Source organism: Lonchura striata, chromosome 25 (genome assembly GCF_046129695.1).
Source record: "Lonchura striata isolate bLonStr1 chromosome 25, bLonStr1.mat, whole genome shotgun sequence".
NCBI lineage: Eukaryota > Metazoa > Chordata > Aves > Passeriformes > Estrildidae > Lonchura > Lonchura striata.
In genome coordinates, this window is record NC_134627.1 from 8,502,492 (window position 1) to 8,521,270 (window position 18,779).

The window sequence follows — 18,779 nt, forward strand, 5'->3', positions numbered from 1 at the left end:
CGGCAGTGCAGAATCGCTGCGTGACGGGCATCCCGCACGAAGCGGGGTGTCCCGTGGTCGGTACCGGTGGCCGGGCGGGGCACCGGGCCGGTCAGCACCGGGGCGGGGATGGGAGCGCTCCCCGGTGCGACGGCCCCGGCAGAACCCGCCCCGCACCGGCTCCGGTGTCCGCCGAGTCCCTCGGTTCGGGCACCGCGCTCCTTGCGCATCGCGGTGTGTCCCCAAAGCGGGGTGACAACCGAGGGATGCGGGAACGGGACGGGCGGAGAGCGGCGGGACAATTAACGGGGCCGGGAGGGCGAGCGGTAATTAGTGACGCTCGCCGGAGGCGCGGGGACAAGCGGCAATTACCGGGACACCGCCCCGGGCTCGGCCCGTTCGGCATCGCCCGCTGCCGAAGGGTTCCGGGATCCCGGCCGAGGGATGCAGCAACGGGAGCCGCGGGAATTGCGGGAGGAGCGCGGCCGGGACCGGGCAGGGCTGGAGAGGGACGGGGAGGAATTCCCGCTGGGAAAGGAGCGGCGGGCACCGGGACAGCTCCGCAGGGAATGGGGGTGATCCCAAAACTGCCGCAGCTCCAGGGGTTTCGGGGTGGATTGGTTGGGGTGGATTTTGGGCGCTGGAACAGCTCCCCTTGGAATTATGGTGATCCCAAAACTCTCAGAGCTCTGGGATTTTTGGGATGGATTCGTTGGGTTGGAATTTGGATGCTGGAACAGCTCCCCATGGAATGGTTGTGATCCCAAAACTCTCAGAGCTCCAGGAGTTTTGGGATGGATTTGTTGGGTTGCATTTTGGGCAAAGATCTTCATCCAAAGGTTGGTTGAGTGCTGGGACAGCTCCCCATGGAATGGTGGTGATCCCAAAACTCTCAGAACTCCGGGAATGTTTGGGTTAGATTTTGGGTTGGATTTTGGGGTTTTTCCCCACTGGATGTTTGAGCACAGGGCCAGCCCCCCATGGAATGATGGTGATCCCAAATCTCTCAGAGCTCCAGGAGTTTTGGGATGGATTTGGGGGTTTTCCCCAGAGGGATTTTGGGGCACTGGAACATTTCCCCATGGAATGTTTGTGCTCCCAAAGCTCTCAGAGCTCTGGGATTTTTGGGATGGATTTTGGGGTTTCCAGCTCAGGGGGATCAGGCACAGGGCCAGCTCCCCATGGAATGATGGTGCTCCCAAATCTCTCAGAGCTCCAGGAGTTTTGGGATGGATTTGGGGGTTTATTCCAGAGGGATTTTGGCACTGGAACATCTCCCCATGGAATGATGGTGATCTCAAATCTCTCAGAGCTCCAGGAGTTTTGGGATGGATTTGGGGGTTTATTCCAGAGGGATTTTGGCACTGGAACATCTCCCCATGGAATGTTCGTGCTCCCAAAGCTCTCGGGGCTCCGGGAACGTTGGCCGGCGCTGCCGGGGCTGCCGAGGGCGGATTTTGGGGTGTCCTGCAGGGGTGGCAGCTGGGCCGGATGATCCCTGGGGGTCCCTTCCAGCTCCGGAGGTTTGGGGTTCCCGGGAGGCGCTTTGGAGGTGGGAGAGGATTGCTCGGGATGGGCTCCGAGGAAGAAGTTTTTGCAGGGAAGCTCCGGAAAGGCGGCGGGGATTTCCCAGAGCAGGAGCCCTGGAAGTGTCCCCGGGTGGGATCTGAGGTCCCTTCCCACCCAAACCTCTCCAGGAAAACCCTGGAGTGAGGAACCCCTGGGAACAGCTGCCTGAAAATTCCCATTCCAGCTGCAAACAGCTGCCTCCATCCCCAAAATCCTGACCTCCAGCTGCTTCCCAAAGCCACAGCAGGCAGAGGAGGAGGAGGAGCAGCTCCCGGAGTTCCGGAATCCAGGAGAATTCCCGGCCCCATCCCGCTGGAAGCTGAGGAGAAGCTGCCCCGACAGGTCCATCCCAAATCCCGGAGCCCTTCCCTGGGGAATTCCCAGGGAATTTTCCCATGGAAAAGTGCTGCCCCGAGGGAGGATTTTATTCATTGCTGGGGAAATGGGTGCGCCCAGGGCTCTGGGAAATATCCAATATCCGGGGAATGTCCATCATTCCTGAAAAAATCGGGGTTACAGGGAATATCTGTCACTCCCTGAAAAATCCGGGATACAGGGAATGCCCATCACTCCCCCCAAAAAAACAGATTATGGGGAAATTCCATCCTTCCCTGAGAAATACAGGTTATAGGGAATATCTGTCATTCCCTGAAAAATCTGTGTTATAGGGAATGCCCATCATTCCCAAAAAAAAACCAGATTATGGGGAATATCTATTATTTCCTGAAAAAATCCGGGTTACAGGGAATATCCATCATTCCCTGAAAAATCCAGGATACAGGGAATGCCCATCACTCCCCCAAAAAAAACAGATTATGGGGAAATTCCATCATTCCCTGAAAAAAATTCGGGTTACAGGGAATATCTGTCCTTGTCCTGCCCCTCTCCCCAGCACCACTTTGCCTCATTTATTAATACGTATTTATTGATACATATTTATTAATACATATTTATTTATACTGCCTGTATTTATTTATACAGATAAAGATTTCTTAGGAAAGGCCAAATCCCAAAATTGATTTATTTGGGAATTTAATTCCTCTCAGGGCCTGCATGAAACTCCTCACCCCAAAATCTCCTCTTTGTCCTGCCCCTCTCCTCAACATCATTTTGTCTCCAGTGATAAAAATAAAAATTTCCTATGGGAAAACCAAATCCCAAAATTCATTTAATTGGGAATTTAATTCCTCTCAGAGCCTGCATGAAACTCCTCACCCCAAAAAATTCCTGTTTTTGTTCTGCCACTATTCCCAACATCGTTCAGTCTCCAGTGATAAAAATAAAGATTTCCAATGGGAAAACCAAATCCCAAAATTCATTTAATTGGGAATTTAATTCCTCTCAGAGCCTGCATGAAACTCCTCACCCCAAAAAAATCCTGTTTTTGTTCTGCCACTATTCCCAACATCGTTCAGTCTCCAGTGATAAAAATAAAGATTTCCAATGGGAAAACCAAATCCCAAAATTCATTTAATTGGGAATTTAATTCCTCCCAGAGTCTGCATGAGTTTCCAGGCTCAGCCTTTTCCCCACCCCAAAAAATTCCTGTTTTTGTCCTGCCCCTCTCGCCAACAGCGATAAAAATCAAGATTTCCATGGAAAAGCCAAATCCCCAAATCCCTTCCACGGGGATTGAGCCTGGCTGTGTTTGCTGCTGTTGTTTTGTGCCTCTCCCAGCCCAATCCCATTTCCATTATTTCCATTATTTCCATTATTTTCATTTTGTCCCTGTGCAGGGAGCAGAAGGAAAAGCAGCTTAGCTGGTGCTGACACAGAAATTCCCAAACCAGCCTCGGGAATGCAACAGCTCACAGCCCCAAAATTCCCATTTTTGGGATGTTTTCCCAGGCCGGGAGTGCCCCCACGATGTTATTCCATCAAGTTTGTGCTGTTTAATGCAAATTGTTTTGATTCATAATTTGGTTTTTTTCTTCCTTTCGCTGCTAAATGCATTTCTGGAGTGCCTGAGGGTGGTTTTTATTCAGATTAAACAAGATCTGGTCTGGGTTTGTCAGCTAAAATTCCAACCCTGGTGGCACAGGAGGGGTCCTGTAAGTGACACTTTAAAACTGAGTTTTGGGTCCTTTCAGGCTAAAAACTAAACCAAATTTTGGGTCCTTTCAGGCTTGAGTTTTATGTTCTTTCAGGCTCTAAATAAACCCAGTTTTGGGTCCTTTCAGGCTAAAAATTAAACCCAGCTTTGGGTCCTTTCAGGCTCCAAATTAAATTGAGTTTTGTGTCCTTTCAGGCTCCAAATAAACCCAGTTTTGGGACCTTTCAGGCTAAAAATTAAAGTGAGTTTTGGGTCCTTTCAGGCTAAAAATTAAACCAAATTTTGGGTCCTTTCAGGCTCCTAATTAAATTGAGCTTTGGGTCCTTTCAGGCTAAAAATTAAACTGAATTTTGTGTCCTTTCAGGCTCTATATTAAATTGAGCTTTGGGTCCTTTCAGGCTAAAAATTAAACTGAATTTTGTGTCCTTTCAGGCTCTATATTAAATTGAGCTTTGGGTCCTTTCAGGCTAAAACTTAAACTCAGCTTTGGGTCCTTTCAGGCTCTAAATAAACGTAGTTTTGGGTCTTTTCAGGCTCCAAATTAAACCAATTTTGGGTCCTTTCAGGCTCTAAATAAATCCAGTTTTGGGTCCTTTCAGGCTCTAAATAAACCCAGTTTTGGGTCCTTTCAGGCTCTAAATTAAATTCAGTTTTGGGTCCTTTTAGGCTCCAAATAAACCCAATTTTGGGTCCTTTCAGGCTCCAAATTAAACTGATCTTTGGGTCCTTTCAGCCTTCAAACAGAACACAAGGTGAGGACTTGAATTTCACATTGACATTTTTATTAACGCCAACTGTTTTTAAATCTTTTTTTTCTTGTTTATTTTGTACTATTTTTTGTTGTTTTTTTATTTTTTTGTGGGTTTTTTTTTCATAATTTTTTTTTTTTAGCACAAAAATGTCTCGAGGGGGAAGCAGTCTGACAAGTGAAATCTGATGGCCTTCCGAAAAAAAAATTAACAGTTAAGCCACACCAAATACCAATTCCTGTTCGAGAAAATAAGGAAAAAAAAGAACAAAAAAAAAGGGAGGAAAAAACCAAAAAAAATAAAAATCTGGAACTCCAACCTTTGTGTGTTAGAGGGTGGTTGAGTGGGACCACGCTGCTTTGGGAGGGGATGATGGCACAGCTTCTTCATCATCATCATCATCATCATCATCATCACTGATTTAAGGCTTCTGAATCCGAATTTCCAGCGGAATTTTGGAGAGGAAGGAGCAGCTGGATCCTCTGGAGGAGGAGGAAGGGCAGCCAGGAGGAAATGGGAAAGAAAATCAGATTTTTCTGCACAATTTTTCTGTTTGGATGTGGCTGGCACAGGACAATCCCCACCTGTGCACCCCCGACAGCAGGAGCAGAACGGGGAGATTTGGGGCTTTTTTTGGGTTTTTTTGGGGGTTTTTAACACAAAAAGGGAAAAGGGAACCCTACTGTGCTTGGGGGTTCAGGGATCTCCCCAAAATTTTGCACGGATCCGGCCACACCTGCCTGGCCCCACTCTGCCTCAGACTCTCCCTGACCTAAAATCCCCCAATTTTCTCTTTTTTTTTTGGGGGAGGGAGGGTGTAAAAACCAGAATTTGTCCATAAGAGTCAGGAAAAGGGAGAGGGGGGTGTTAAATATTTTAACCACTGACAAGGCTTGAGGAAGTTTCACAGTTTTGTTATGCTCTATTTTATTACTATCATATTTACAGATTTTTTCTCTCTCTTTTTTTTTTATTTTTGTATTTTTTTTTCTCTCTCTCTCTCTTTTTCTGCAGAATCGCTGATAGATTTTGTTGGTGGTGGTGGTGGTTTTTTTTTCCCAAATTCTTGGAGTGTGTGAGCAGGAACCGATTTAAATTCTACATTCACGGTCCAATCCCCACGGGCTTGAGGAGGAGGAAATAAACAAATTGAAAAATGAACTAAAAGGAAAAAAAGGAAATAGAGAAAAAAAAGAAAACAAGGAAACAAAAGAAAAAAAAGGAAAAAAGAGAAAAGGAAAAAAAAATAAAAGAGAAAAAAAAGAAAACAAGACAGGAAATAGAAATAAGGGGGAAGAAGAAAAAATAAAAATGAAAAAAGAAAAGAAAGGAAAAAAAAGGAAAAAAGAGGGAAGAAAAGAGAAAAGAAACGTAAATAAAAGAAAGGAAAAAAGATATAAAAAGAAACAAGGGAAAAAAGGAGAAAAAAAGGAGAAAATAGAAAAAGGGGGAAAAAGAAGAAAAAAAAATGGAGAAAAAAAGGAAAAAAATGAAAAAAAATTTAAAATTAAAGGAAAACAGGAAATAAAAAGAAAAAAGGGGAAAAAGGAGAAAAAAAGGAAAAAAGTGAAAAAAGGAAAAAAAGGAGAAAAAAGGGAAAATAAGAAAAAAAGGAAAAAAAAAGAAAAAAAGGAAAAATAAAATAAAGGGGAAAAAAAGGAAAAATTAAAAAAAGGAAAAAGAGGAGAAAAAAAGGGAAAACAAAAAAAAAGGAAAAAATAAAAAAAGGAGAAAAAAAGGAAAAAAAGTGAAAAAAGGAAGAAAAGTGAAAAAAGGAAGAAAAGTGAAAGAAGGAGAAAAGGAAAAAGATGAGAAAAAAGGGAAAAAAGTGAAAAACAGGAAAAAAGGAAAATGACAAAAAAGGAAATAAAAAGAAAAAAAAGGAAAAAATAAAAGGAGAAAAAAGGAAAAAAAAGGAATAAAGGAGGATAAAAAGGAAAAAAAAATTAAAAAAAAATTAAAAATAAAAAAAAAAAAAATGAACAGAAAAGAGAAGAAGGGGAAAGAAACCAAAAGCAGAACTCCCAAATTCTCGGCAGGTGGGGCGGCGCCGGGGCTCCTCCGCGCCGGTGCCGGTGCCGGTGGCGGTGCCGGCGGCGGGGCCGGGCTCACACGGGCGCGGCGCGGCGCTGCTGCAGGAAGTGCTGCAGGCTGTCGGCGTCGCGGCGCAGCCAGGCCGCGTTCAGCAGGATGTTCTCGCAGCACTGCTGCACCGTGCGCTCCGCCGACGGCGCCGGGTGGCTCTCGAAGAACGCCTGCAGGGACAGCGACAGCGCGGTGGGGGACAGCGGCGGTTGGGGTGGGCTGCTTGGGTTGGGTTCGGTGGGTTGGGGTTGGGTTGGTTGGGTTGGGTTGGTTGGGTTGGGTTGGTTGGGTTGGGTTGGTTGGTTTGGGCTGGGGTTGGGCTGGGTTGGGTTGGGCTGGGTTGGGTTGGGTTAGGTTGGGGTGGGTTGGTTAGGGTGGGGTTGGTTGGGTTGGGGCTGGGTTGGGGTTGGGTTGGTTGGGGTTGGGTTGGGTTCAGTGGGGTTGGGTTAAGTGGGGTTGGATTGGGGTTGGGTTGGGGTTGGGTTGGTTGGGGTTGGATTGGTTGGGTTGGGGTTGGGTTGGTTGGGGTTGGGTTGGTTGGGTTGGGGTTGGGTTGGGGTTGGGTTGGGTTGGGGTTGGGTTGGGTTGGGGTTGGGTTGGGTTGGTTGGGTTGGGTTGGGGTTGGGTTGGGGTTGGGTTGGTTGGGGTTGGGTTGGGTTGGTTGGGTTGGGTTGGGGTTGGGTTGGTTGGGTTGGGTTGGTTGGGTTGGGGTTGGGTTGGTTGGGTTGGGTTGGTTGGGTTGGGTTGGGTTGGGGTTGGGGTTAGGAAATATTTGCAGGGATGGGGAAAGACCTCCTCTGTCACTCTGATGTCCTGGGACAGGAACTGTCCCTGCTGTCACTGTTTATCCCGGGTCAGGAACTGTCCCTGCTGTCACTGTTTATCCCAGGACAGCTGTCCCTGCTGTCACTGTTTATCCCAGGACAGGAACTGTCCCTGCTGTCACTGTTTATCCCAGGACAGCTGTCCCTGCTGTCACTGTTTATCCCAGGTCAGGACAGCTGTCCCTGCTGTCACTGTTTATCCCGGGTCAGGAACTGTCCCTGCTGTCACTGTTTATCCCGGGTCAGGAGATGTCCCTGCTGTCACTGTTTATCCCAGGACAGCTGTCCCTGCTGTCACTGTTTATCCCAGGTCAGGAACTGGCCCTGCTGTCACTGTTTATCCCAGGACAGGAACTGTCCCTGCTGTCACTGTTTATCCCAGGACAGCTGTCCCTGCTGTCACTGTTTATCCCAGGACAGCTGTCCCTGCTGTCACTGTTTATCCCAGGACAGGAGATGTCCCTGCTGTCACTGTTTATCCCGGGTCAGGATCTGGCCCTGCCTCCCTCCAAGCCGCTTTTCCCGGGATTTTTCCCGGATCTGCCAAAATTTTGGGATAAACTCTCGGTGTCACTTTGCAACCCCGTGACCAATTCCCACCCAAAAATCAGGAATTCTCCTGGATTTAATTAAAGGTGATTTATCCAGCCAACTATTTTTCAAAAATAAAATCAAATAAAATCGATTCTAATGCAAAATTTCCCTCTAAAATCATTTTTGCTGGTAAATATTTACTAAGAAAAGGCATTAAATGATAAAAGGGCTCGGCTGATTTTTGGGATAATAATTCCCCCTGAGTGCTTTCCCAATTAGGGAAGTGCTAATTAAGCAATTAACAGCCCTGGTTTAAAGTTTATCCTTACAAGATGTTCTTGGAAAAATGGGGGAAAAGAATAAAAATGAAATCCAGAGCCAATCTCAGAGCTGTGTCTGTAATAAAAATTGGGAATATTCTGAATATTTTAAATCCAAAGCCACCCTCAGAGCTGTGCCAAAGATAAAAATTGGGAATATTCTGAATATTTAAAAATTTTGGTTTCAGGGAAGGCCCAAAATTTGCTGGGTTTTATCACAGCTGAAATCAGTGAGGAATAAATCAGGGAAATTCCAGGTTTTGCCCAAAATTTTGATTAAATATTTTAATTCTATTTTATGCAGCCCAAAGAGGGGCAGCAAAACAAAATCCAGCAGGGTTGGACTCCTCCACCCAGAGCACCCCAAGTTTATCAGGGACTAATTAAGAAATTTGTTAATTAAAGAATCTTACCTTCACTTCTGCAGCCATTTTATCATTTGCAAATCCATCCACTGTGAGCTGCAAGGGAAAAAATAAACCCAAATTTAAATTATGAATGAATTATTAAATTAAAGTTAAATAAACAAACAAATAATTGTTTAGTAAATATATACTAAATTAATATTTTGTATATTTATTTTAAGAAATATATTTATTTATTAAATATATTGATAATACGATATATAAAAATATGCTAATAAAAATATTAAATTTATTTATTAAATAGATAAATAAACATATTTAATATTTAAACATATTTATTACATATACTTATGTATTAAAATTATATATTTATTAAATATATTTATTAAATGCATAATATATATTAAATATACATTAAATGTAAATAATATAAAATATATATTTTTATTTATATTGATAAATAAAAACATTAAATAAATAAATGTTACTGATTTATTAAAAATATATAATATATAATATATTTATTAATTTTTAAAATAAAAATTACTTTGTTAATTTTATTCTTTTAGTTCATTATTTTATTTAATTTTTTCATTATTTATTTTATTAATTAAGGAAAACTAATTTGTTTATTTGCTGTAGTATTAAATGTATATTAAATGTATTTATTATATATAAATAAAACATATTCATATTTTATACAACAATATGTCAGTGTATAGATATAAATATAGATATTAAATATAAATGCAATTAAATAGATTTATAAACTATATTATTTATTAGAAATAAATAAAAATTTAAATTATTACATTTATAATTCAATTTATAAAAGTAATTATGAATTTATTAAATTATTAAACAAAAATTACATTGAATTGAATTAAATTGAATTGAATTAAATTGAATTAAATTGAACTGAATTAAATTGAATTAAATTGAACTGAATTAAATTGAATTGAACTGAATTAAATTGAATTAAATTGAATTAAATTAAATTAAATTGAATCAAATTAAATTAAATCAAATTAAATTGAACAGTCTCAGATGGGCAGGAAGTTTCCCCCAGGGCTCCTGTACCTTTATCAATCTGGAGATTAAGAATCCACCTTGGTATTGATTATATTAAATTAAATTGAATTGAATTAAATTGAATTAAATTGAAATAAATAAAATTAAATTGAATTAAATTGAAATCAATGGAATTCAATGGAACATTTCCTGTCCCAGATGGAGGCTCCTGTACCTTTTTCAATCTGGAGATCAGGAATTCATCCTGGTATCGATTATATTAAATTAAATTGAATTGAATTAAATGGAATTAAATTTAAATAAATTGAATTCAATGGAACATTTCCGGCTCCTGCACCTTTATCAACCTGGAAATCAGGAATCCACCCTGGTATCAATTATATTAAATGGAATTAAATTAAAATAAATGGAACTGCACACCTTTATTAATCTGGAGATCAGGAACCCCCCCCCGATAGCAATTGTATTAAATTGAATTAAATGGAATTAAATTGAATTACTCCATACCTTTATCAACCTGGAGATGAGGAAGCCACCCTGGTAGCGGTTGTATAAAACTGAATTAAATTTAATTTAATTAAATTAATTGAACCAATACCTTTATCAACCTGGAGATGAGGAAGCCGCCCTGGTAGTGGTTGTATAAAATTAAATTAAATTAAATTAAATTTAATTAATACCTTTATTAATCTGGAGATGAGGAAGCCGCCCTGGTAGCGGTTGTATAAAACTGAATTAAATTTAATTTAATTAAATTAATTGAACCAATACCTTTATCAACCTGGAGATGAGGAAGCCACCCTGGTAGCAGTTGTATTAAATGGAATTCAATGGAATTAAATGGAATTCAGTGGAGCCCCCACACCTTTATCAACCTGGAAATCAGGAATCCACCCTGGTATAGATTGTATTAAATTGAATTAATTTGAATTAAATGGAATTATTCCATACCTTTATCAACCTGGAGATGAGGAAGCCACCCTGGTAGCGGTTGTATAAAATTAAATTAAATCTAATTAAATTGAATTAATACCTTTATTAATCTGGAGATGAGGAAGCCGCCCTGGTAGCAATTGTATAAAATTGAATGGAATTCAATGGAATTCAGTGGAATTAAATTTAATTACTCCATACCTTTATCAACCTGGAGATGAGGAAGCCGCCCTGGTGGCGGTAGTAAAAAATGGAATTAAATTAAATTAAATGGAATTAAATGGAATTCCATACTTTTATCAACCTGAAGACGAGGAAGCCGCCCTGGTGGCGGTTGTATAAAATTGAATTAAATTAAATTAAATTAATTGCAGTAATACCTTTATTAATCTGGAGATGAGGAAGCCGCCCTGGTGGCGGTGGTATAAAATTGAATTAAATTGAATTAAATTAAATTAAATGAACGAATACCTTTATTAATCTGGAGATGAGGAAGCCACCCTGGTGGCGGTGGTATAAAATTGAATTAAATTAAATTAAATTAAATTAATTGCAGTAATACCTTTATTAATCTGGAGATGAGGAAGCCACCCTGGTAGTGATGGTATAAAATTGAATTAAATTGAATTAAATTAAATTAAATGAACGAATACCTTTATTAATCTGGAGATGAGGAAGCCGCCCTGGTGGCGATGGTATAAAATTGAATTAAATTAAATTAATTGCACTAATACCTTTATTAATCTGGAGATGAGGAAGCTGCCCTGGTGGTGATGGTATAAAATTGAATTAAATTAAATTAAATTAAATTAAATTAAATTAAATTAAATTAATTGCAGTAATACCTTTATTAATCTGGAGATGAGGAAGCCGCCCTGGTGGCGGTTGTATAAAATTGAATTAAATTGAATTAAATTTAATTAATTGAACTAATACCTTTATTAATCTGGAGATGAGGAAGCCGCCCTGGTGGTGATGGTATAAAATTGAATTAAATTGAATTAAATTAAATTAAATTAAATTAATTGCACTAATACCTTTATTAATCTGGAGATGAGGAAGCCGCCCTGGTAGTGATGGTATAAAATTGAATTAAATTGAATTAAATTAAATTAAATGAACGAATACCTTTATTAATCTGGAGATGAGGAAGCCGCCCTGGTAGCGATGGTATAAAATTGAATTAAATTAAATTAATTGCAGTAATACCTTTATTAATCTGGAGATGAGGAAGCCGCCCTGGTAGCGATGGTATAAAATTAAATTAAATTAAATTAATTGCACTAATACCTTTATTAATCTGGAGATGAGGAAGCCGCCCTGGTAGCGATGGTATAAAATTGAATTAAATTAAATTAAATTAAATTAAATGAACGAATACCTTTATTAATCTGGAGATGAGGAAGCCGCCCTGGTGGCGGTGGTATAAAATTGAATTAAATTGAATTAAATTAAATTAAATGAACGAATACCTTTATTAATCTGGAGATGAGGAAGCCCCCCTGGTAGCGATGGTATAAAATTGAATTAAATTAAATTAATTGCAGTAATACCTTTATTAATCTGGAGATGAGGAAGCCGCCCTGGTAGCGATGGTATAAAATTGAATTAAATTAAATTAATTGCAGTAATACCTTTATTAATCTGGAGATGAGGAAGCCGCCCTGGTAGCAATGATATAAAATTGAATTAAATTAAATTAAATTAAATTAATTGCAGTAATACCTTTATTAATCTGGAGATGAGGAAGCCGCCCTGGTGGCGATGGTATAAAATTGAATTAAATTGAATTAAATTAAATTAATTGCAGTAATACCTTTATTAATCTGGAGATGAGGAAGCCGCCCTGGTGGTGATGGTATAAAATTGAATTAAATTGAATTAAATTAAATTAATTGCAGTAATACCTTTATTAATCTGGAGATGAGGAAGCCGCCCTGGTAGCGGTTGTATAAAATTGAATTAAATTGAATTAAATTAAATTAAATGAACGAATACCTTTATTAATCTGGAGATGAGGAAGCCGCCCTGGTAGCGATGGTATAAAATTGAATTAAATTAATTGCAGTAATACCTTTATTAATCTGGAGATGAGGAAGCCGCCCTGGTAGCGGTTGTATAAAATTGAATTAAATTAAATTAATTGCAGTAATACCTTTATTAATCTGGAGATGAGGAAGCCGCCCTGGTAGCGATGGTATAAAATTGAATTAAATTAAATTAATTGCAGTAATACCTTTATTAATCTGGAGATGAGGAAGCCGCCCTGGTAGCGATGGTATAAAATTAAATTAAATTAAATTAATTGCAGTAATACCTTTATTAATCTGGAGATGAGGAAGCCGCCCTGGTAGCGGTTGTATAAAATTGAATTAAATTAAATTACATTAAATTAAATTAATTGCAGTAATACCTTTATTAATCTGGAGATGAGGAAGCCACCCTGGTAGCGATGATATAAAATTAAATTAAATTACATTAAATTAAATTAATTGCACTAATACCTTTATTAATCTGGAGATGAGGAAGCCGCCCTGGTAGCGATGGTATAAAATTGAATTAAATTAAATTAATTGCACTAATACCTTTATTAATCTGGAGATGAGGAAGCCGCCCTGGTAGCGGTTGTAGAGCTCCTCCCAGTTGTCCCGCAGGAATTTCCAGGCCGCTTTCCTGCCCTGCCTGCTGCCCCCAGCCACGCCCCCGATCACCGACACCGTGTCCTGGGGCCGCACCTCCTCCTGGAGAACCAAAAATTCCACTTTTCCCAACAATTCCACAGCCCTGCCATCAGGGGTTAGCTGTTCCTACACGCAATCCGTCAATTAAAGCTGATTTTTTTATCCAGAAATTGAATGTACAACTCAAAGGTTGAAGGAGAAGCAAATCTCAGGTTTTTGTTACTCTGGAAGAAATTGCTTTAAATTTTTGTTGCTCTGGAACCAAGTCTCCCAGGGTTTTCTTAACTTGGAACCAGTTCACTCAGATTTTTCTGATTTTGGACCCAAGTCAGCCAAATTCTTCTTAATTTGGACCCAATTCAGACAACTTTTTGTTAATTTGGACCCAATTCAGCCAAATTTTGGACCCAACTCAGCCAAATTTTGGACTCGACTCGGCCAAATTTTGTACCCAACTCAGCCAAATTCTTCCTAATTTGGACCAAACTCAGCCAAATCTTGGACCCAACTCAGCCAAATTCTTCCTAATTTGGACCAAATTCAGCCAAATTATGGGCCCAACTCAGCCAAATCTTGGACCCAACTCAGCCAAATTTTTCTTAATCTGGACCCAATTCAGCCAAATTTTGGACCCAACTCAGCCAAATTTTGGACTCGACTCGGCCAAATTTTGTACCCAACTCAGCCAAATTCTTCCTAATTTGGACCAAACTCAGCCAAATCTTGGACCCAACTCAGCCAAATTCTTCCTAATTTGGACCAAATTCAGCCAAATTTTGGACCCAACTCAGCCAAATTTTGGACCCAACTCAGCCAAATTTTGGACTCGACTCGGCCAAATTTTGTACCCAACTCAGCCAAATTCTTCTTCATTTTGGACCAAACTCAGCCAAATTTTGGACCCAACTCAGCCAAATTTTGGACCCAACTCAGCCAAATTTTGGACTCGACTCGGCCAAATTTTGGACCCAACTCAGCCAAATTTTGGACTCGACTCGGCCAAATTTTGTACCCAACTCAGCCAAATTCTTCTTCATTTTGGACCAAACTCAGTCAAATTTTGGACCCAACTCAGCCAAATTCTTCTTAATTTGGACCAAACTCAGACAAATTTTGGACCCAACTCAGTCAAATTTTGGACCCAACTCAGCCAAATTTTGGGCCCAACTCAGCCAAATTTTGGACTTCCCCAGGGAATGTCCCAAAAGAAGGGAACTCACTGAAAGTGCAAAGGTGAGAAATTTTGGATCCAGGGAATGCAGAGGGAAATTCCCCAGGGAATATCCCAAAAGAAGGGAACTCACTGAAAGTGCAAAGGTGAGAACTTTTTGGATCAGCTCTGGCTGGGAGATGGCTCCGAGGACGCGCTCGATCCGGTTCTTCTCCTCCTGCATGTCGGCCTGCTTGTGCAGCTGAAGGGGGTGAAAACACATCCAAATATTAATTAATCATTAATTCCACACCTAATTAGCCCCTCTGTGGCCGCCAGAGCTGCTAATTACTCGTCAAATCTAATCAGGGATAAATCGGCCTGGCTGGTGGTGCTGTTAATTCCAAGGAATAAAGCGATTTTCAAAAGGGGAAGATTCCCAAGGGAATTTCACAGCACCAAGGATTGTGGATAAATCCCAGGGATTTTTTTTAGGGGGAAATGTGGGATTTTGGAGAGTGAGCACCCAACCTTTAGCATGGTGTCCAGGGTGGAGCTGTCCCCGTGTTTCAGCACAGTCACGTAGACCTGGGAGCAAACCAGAAACAAACAAAAAACCATCAAACTTTCGGAAATTTTGATGGAATTGGGTTGGAATTCCAACATCTGGAAGCACCAACACTGCGTTCCCTCCTGGGTTTTAACTCTGCATTGAAGAGATGCTTCAACTCTTCGATGTTTTCCTCCATTCCAGGGGAATTTTGGCAATTCCAGCAGGATGCCGAAAAAGAAGGATGCTCCCCTCTCATTCCCTACCCTTTGGAATGCACCTGCCCAGGGGGTGGGGACACATTTTGGGGATCCCAAAACCTCCCCAAGGACTTACAGGACTCCTCAGGTCAGCAGAGAGGATGTGCTTCCCTTCCACGTGCTCCTTGAACCGGCGCCGGGCCTCCTCCAGCGTCGCCTTGTGCCCGGCTTTGCCCAATTTTCCCAAAACCAGACCCCTCAAAAGGGCATCTAGGTGGCCTAGGAGAGGGAAAAAATGGAAAAATGGGATTATTTGGGAGCTTTGCCCAGTTTTCCCAAAACCAGACCCCTCAAAAGGGCATCTAGGTGGCCTAGGAGAGGGAAAAAATGGAAAAATGGGATTATTTGGGAGCTTTGCCCAGTTTTCCCAAAACCAGACCCCTCAAAAGGGCATCTAGGTGGCCTAGGAGAGGGAAAAAATGGAAAAATGGGATTATTTGGGAGCTTTGCCCAGTTTTCCCAAAACCAGACCCCTCAAAAGGGCATCTAGGTGGCCTAGGAGAGGGAAAAAATGGAAAAATGGGATTATTTGGGAGCTTTGCCCAATTTTCCCAAAACCAGACCCCTCAAAAGGGCATCTAGGTGGCCTAGGAGAGGGAAAAAATGGAAAAATGGGATTATTTGGGAGCTTTGCCCAGTTTTCCCAAAACCAGACCCCTCAAAAGGGCATCTAGGTGGCCTAGGAGAGGGAAAAAATGGAAAAATGGGATTATTTGGGAGCTTTGCCCAGTTTTCCCAAAACCAGACCCCTCAAAAGGGCATCTAGGTGGCCTAGGAGAGGGAAAAAATGGAAAAATGGGATTATTTGGGAGCTTTGCCCAATTTTCCCAAAACCAGACCCCTCAAAAGGGCATCTAGGTGGCCTAGGAGAGGGAAAAAATGGAAAAATAGGATTATTTGGGAGCTTTGCCCAGTTTTCCCAAAACCAGACCCCTCAAAAGGGCATCTAGGTGGCCTAGGAGAGGGAAAAAATGGAAAAATGGGATTATTTGGGAGCTTTGCCCAATTTTCCCAAAACCAGACCCCTCAAAAGGGCATCTAGGTGGCCTAGGAGAGGGAAAAAATGGAAAAATGGGATTATTTGGGAGCTTTGCCCAGTTTTCCCAAAACCAGACCCCTCAAAAGGGCATCTAGGTGGCCTAGGAGAGGGAAAAAATGGAAAAATGGGATTATTTGGGAGCTTTGCCCAGTTTTCCCAAAACCAGACCCCTCAAAAGGGCATCTAGGTGGCCTAGGAGAGGGAAAAAATGGAAAAATGGGATTATTTGGGAGCTTTTCCTAGTTTTCCTAAGGCCAGACCGCTCAGAAGTGTTTAGACGAAAGAAAGAATGGAAGAATGGGATTCTCTGGGAGCTTTTCCCAATTTTCCCAAAACCAGACCCCCCCAAAAGGGCATCTAGGTGGTCTAGGAGCGAGAAAAAACAAAAAAAAAATGGGATTATTTGGGAGCTTTTCCCAGTCTTCCCAAAACCAGACCCCTCAAAAGGGCATCTAGGTGGCTAGGAAAGGGAAAAAATTGAAAAATGGGATTATTTGGGAGCTTTCCCCAATTTTCCCAAAACCAGACCCCTCCGGAGGGTTGAGGAGTGAGAAAAAATCATTGATAATTTATTGTTCCTCAAGATTCCCAAATCCATAATTGGATTCCCCAGAAGTCTCCCTCACAATCCCCAATAATTTGTTGACACTCAAGATTCCCAAACCCCAAACTGAATTTTCCAGAAGAAATTTCTCCCCAAACCCCTGATGATTTTTACCCACCCAAAACTGAATTTCCTAGTAGATTTCCCCCAAACCCCTGTTTGACTTTTACCCATCCCAAGCTGAATTCTCCCCAAACCCCTGATGATTTTTACTCAATTTCCCCCCAAACCCCTGTTGGATTTTTACCCATCCCAAGCTGAATTTCTCCCCAAACCCCTGATGATTTTTACTCAATTTCCCCCCAAACTCCTGATGATTTTTACTCAATTTCCCCCCAAACCCCTGATGATTTTTACTCAATTTCCCCAAAAACCCCTGATGATCTTTACTCAATTTCCCCCCAAATCCCTGATGATTTTTACTCAATTTCCCCCCAAACCCCTGATGATTTTTACTCAATTTCCCCCCAAACCCCTGATGATTTTTACCCACCCCAAACTGAATTTTCCCCCAAACCCCTGATGATTTTTACTCAATTTTCCCCCAAACCCCTGATGATTTTTACTCAATTTCCCCGCAAACCCCTGATGATTTTTACCCACCCCAAACTGAATTTTCCCCCAAACCCCTGATGATTTTTACTCAATTTCCCCCCAAACCCCTGTTGATTTTTACTCAATTTCCCCCCAAACCCCTGATGATTTTTATTCAATTTCCCCCAAAACCCCTGACAATTTTTACTCAATTTCCCCCCAAAAACCCCTGATGATTTTTACTCAATTTCCCCCCAAATCCCTGATGATTTTTACCCACCCCAAACTGAATTTTCCCCCAAACCCCTGATGATTTTTATTCAATTTCCCCCCAAACCCCTGATGATTTTTACTCAATTTCCCCCCAAACCCCTGACGATTTTTACTCAATTTCCCCCCAAACCCCTGTTGATTTTTACTCAATTTCCCCCCAAACCCCTGTTGATTTTTACTCAATTTCCCCCCAAACCCCTGATGATTTTTACTCAATTTCCCCCCAAACCCCTGTTGATTTTTACCCACCCCAGCAGATTTCCAGCCCCAGCAGAACTTTCCTACCCTCTCCAGGTTTGGGGTCCCAGCCCAGCCTCTCCCCGATGGGGGAGAAGACGTCTCTGACGAACACCTGGATGTCCTCGTAGAAATCCGTGTGGGACAGGAGGGTGCCCAGGATGCCCAGGTTGCAGCTCAGGTCGCTCCACACCGTGTAGTTGGGCTCGTTCACAAAAGCTTCCATCACTTTCAGCACCTCCACGGTGCTGATGATTCCAGCTCGGGCCTGAGGAAAAGGAAAAAAAAAAAAAAAAAGAGATTAATCTCATTATTCAATAGCTCGGCATGTTATTTTATTGGTTATTAGGAAAATACAGGGATTGATCCCATTTTTAATAGCTGATCACTTTATTTTCTTTATCCCAGAGGATTTTCCCCCATTCCCAGATGATTTTCCCCTGTTCCCAGACCAATCCCAGATGATTTTCCCCATTCTCAGATGAATTTCCCCCATTCCCATTGGATTTCCCCCATTCCCAGATGACTTTACCCCATTTCTAGATGACTCTGCCCCATTCCCAGATGAGTTTCCCCCATTCCAAGATGACTTTGCGCTGCTCCCAGATAATTTTCCCCCATTCCCATTGGATTTTTCCCCATTCCCATTGGATTTTTCCCCATTCCCAGATGATTTTTCCCCATTCCCAGATGATTTTTCCTCGTTTCCATTGGATTTCCCCCATTCCCACTGGCTTTTCCCCTGTTCCCATTGGATGTCCCCCATTCCCAGATGACTTTGCCCTGTTCCCACATGATTTTGCCCCATTCCCATTGGATTTCCCCCATTCCCAGATGACTTTCCCCCATTCTCATTGGCTTTTCCCCCGTTCCCATTGGATTTCCCCCATTCCCATTGGATTTCCCCCATTCCCAGGTGTCTTTCCCCCATTCCCATTGGATTTTCCCCCATTCCCATTGGATTTTCCCCCATTCCCATTGGATTTTCCCCCAATCCCAGATGGATTT

At 41.6% G+C, this 18,779-nt stretch overlaps 1 protein-coding gene across 1 annotated transcript in view; it reads right to left on the reverse strand.

Annotated features, from left to right (window-relative positions):
* Positions 1 to 5,248: 5,248 nt before the first annotated feature.
* The window catches only part of NPEPPS (aminopeptidase puromycin sensitive), a 15,257-nt gene continuing 1,726 nt past the window's right edge, over positions 5,249 to 18,779 (reverse strand). Inside the window, exons 3-9 of the mRNA XM_077788396.1 lie at positions 17,820 to 18,039; positions 15,161 to 15,303; positions 14,806 to 14,862; positions 14,429 to 14,536; positions 13,029 to 13,184; positions 8,527 to 8,574; positions 5,249 to 6,605 (exon numbers count right to left, since the gene is read on the reverse strand). Of these exons, the coding sequence (XP_077644522.1) occupies positions 6,459 to 6,605; positions 8,527 to 8,574; positions 13,029 to 13,184; positions 14,429 to 14,536; positions 14,806 to 14,862; positions 15,161 to 15,303; positions 17,820 to 18,039 (879 nt within the window). The 3' untranslated portion in view covers positions 5,249 to 6,458. The remainder of the gene's footprint in view (positions 6,606 to 8,526; positions 8,575 to 13,028; positions 13,185 to 14,428; positions 14,537 to 14,805; positions 14,863 to 15,160; positions 15,304 to 17,819; positions 18,040 to 18,779) is intronic.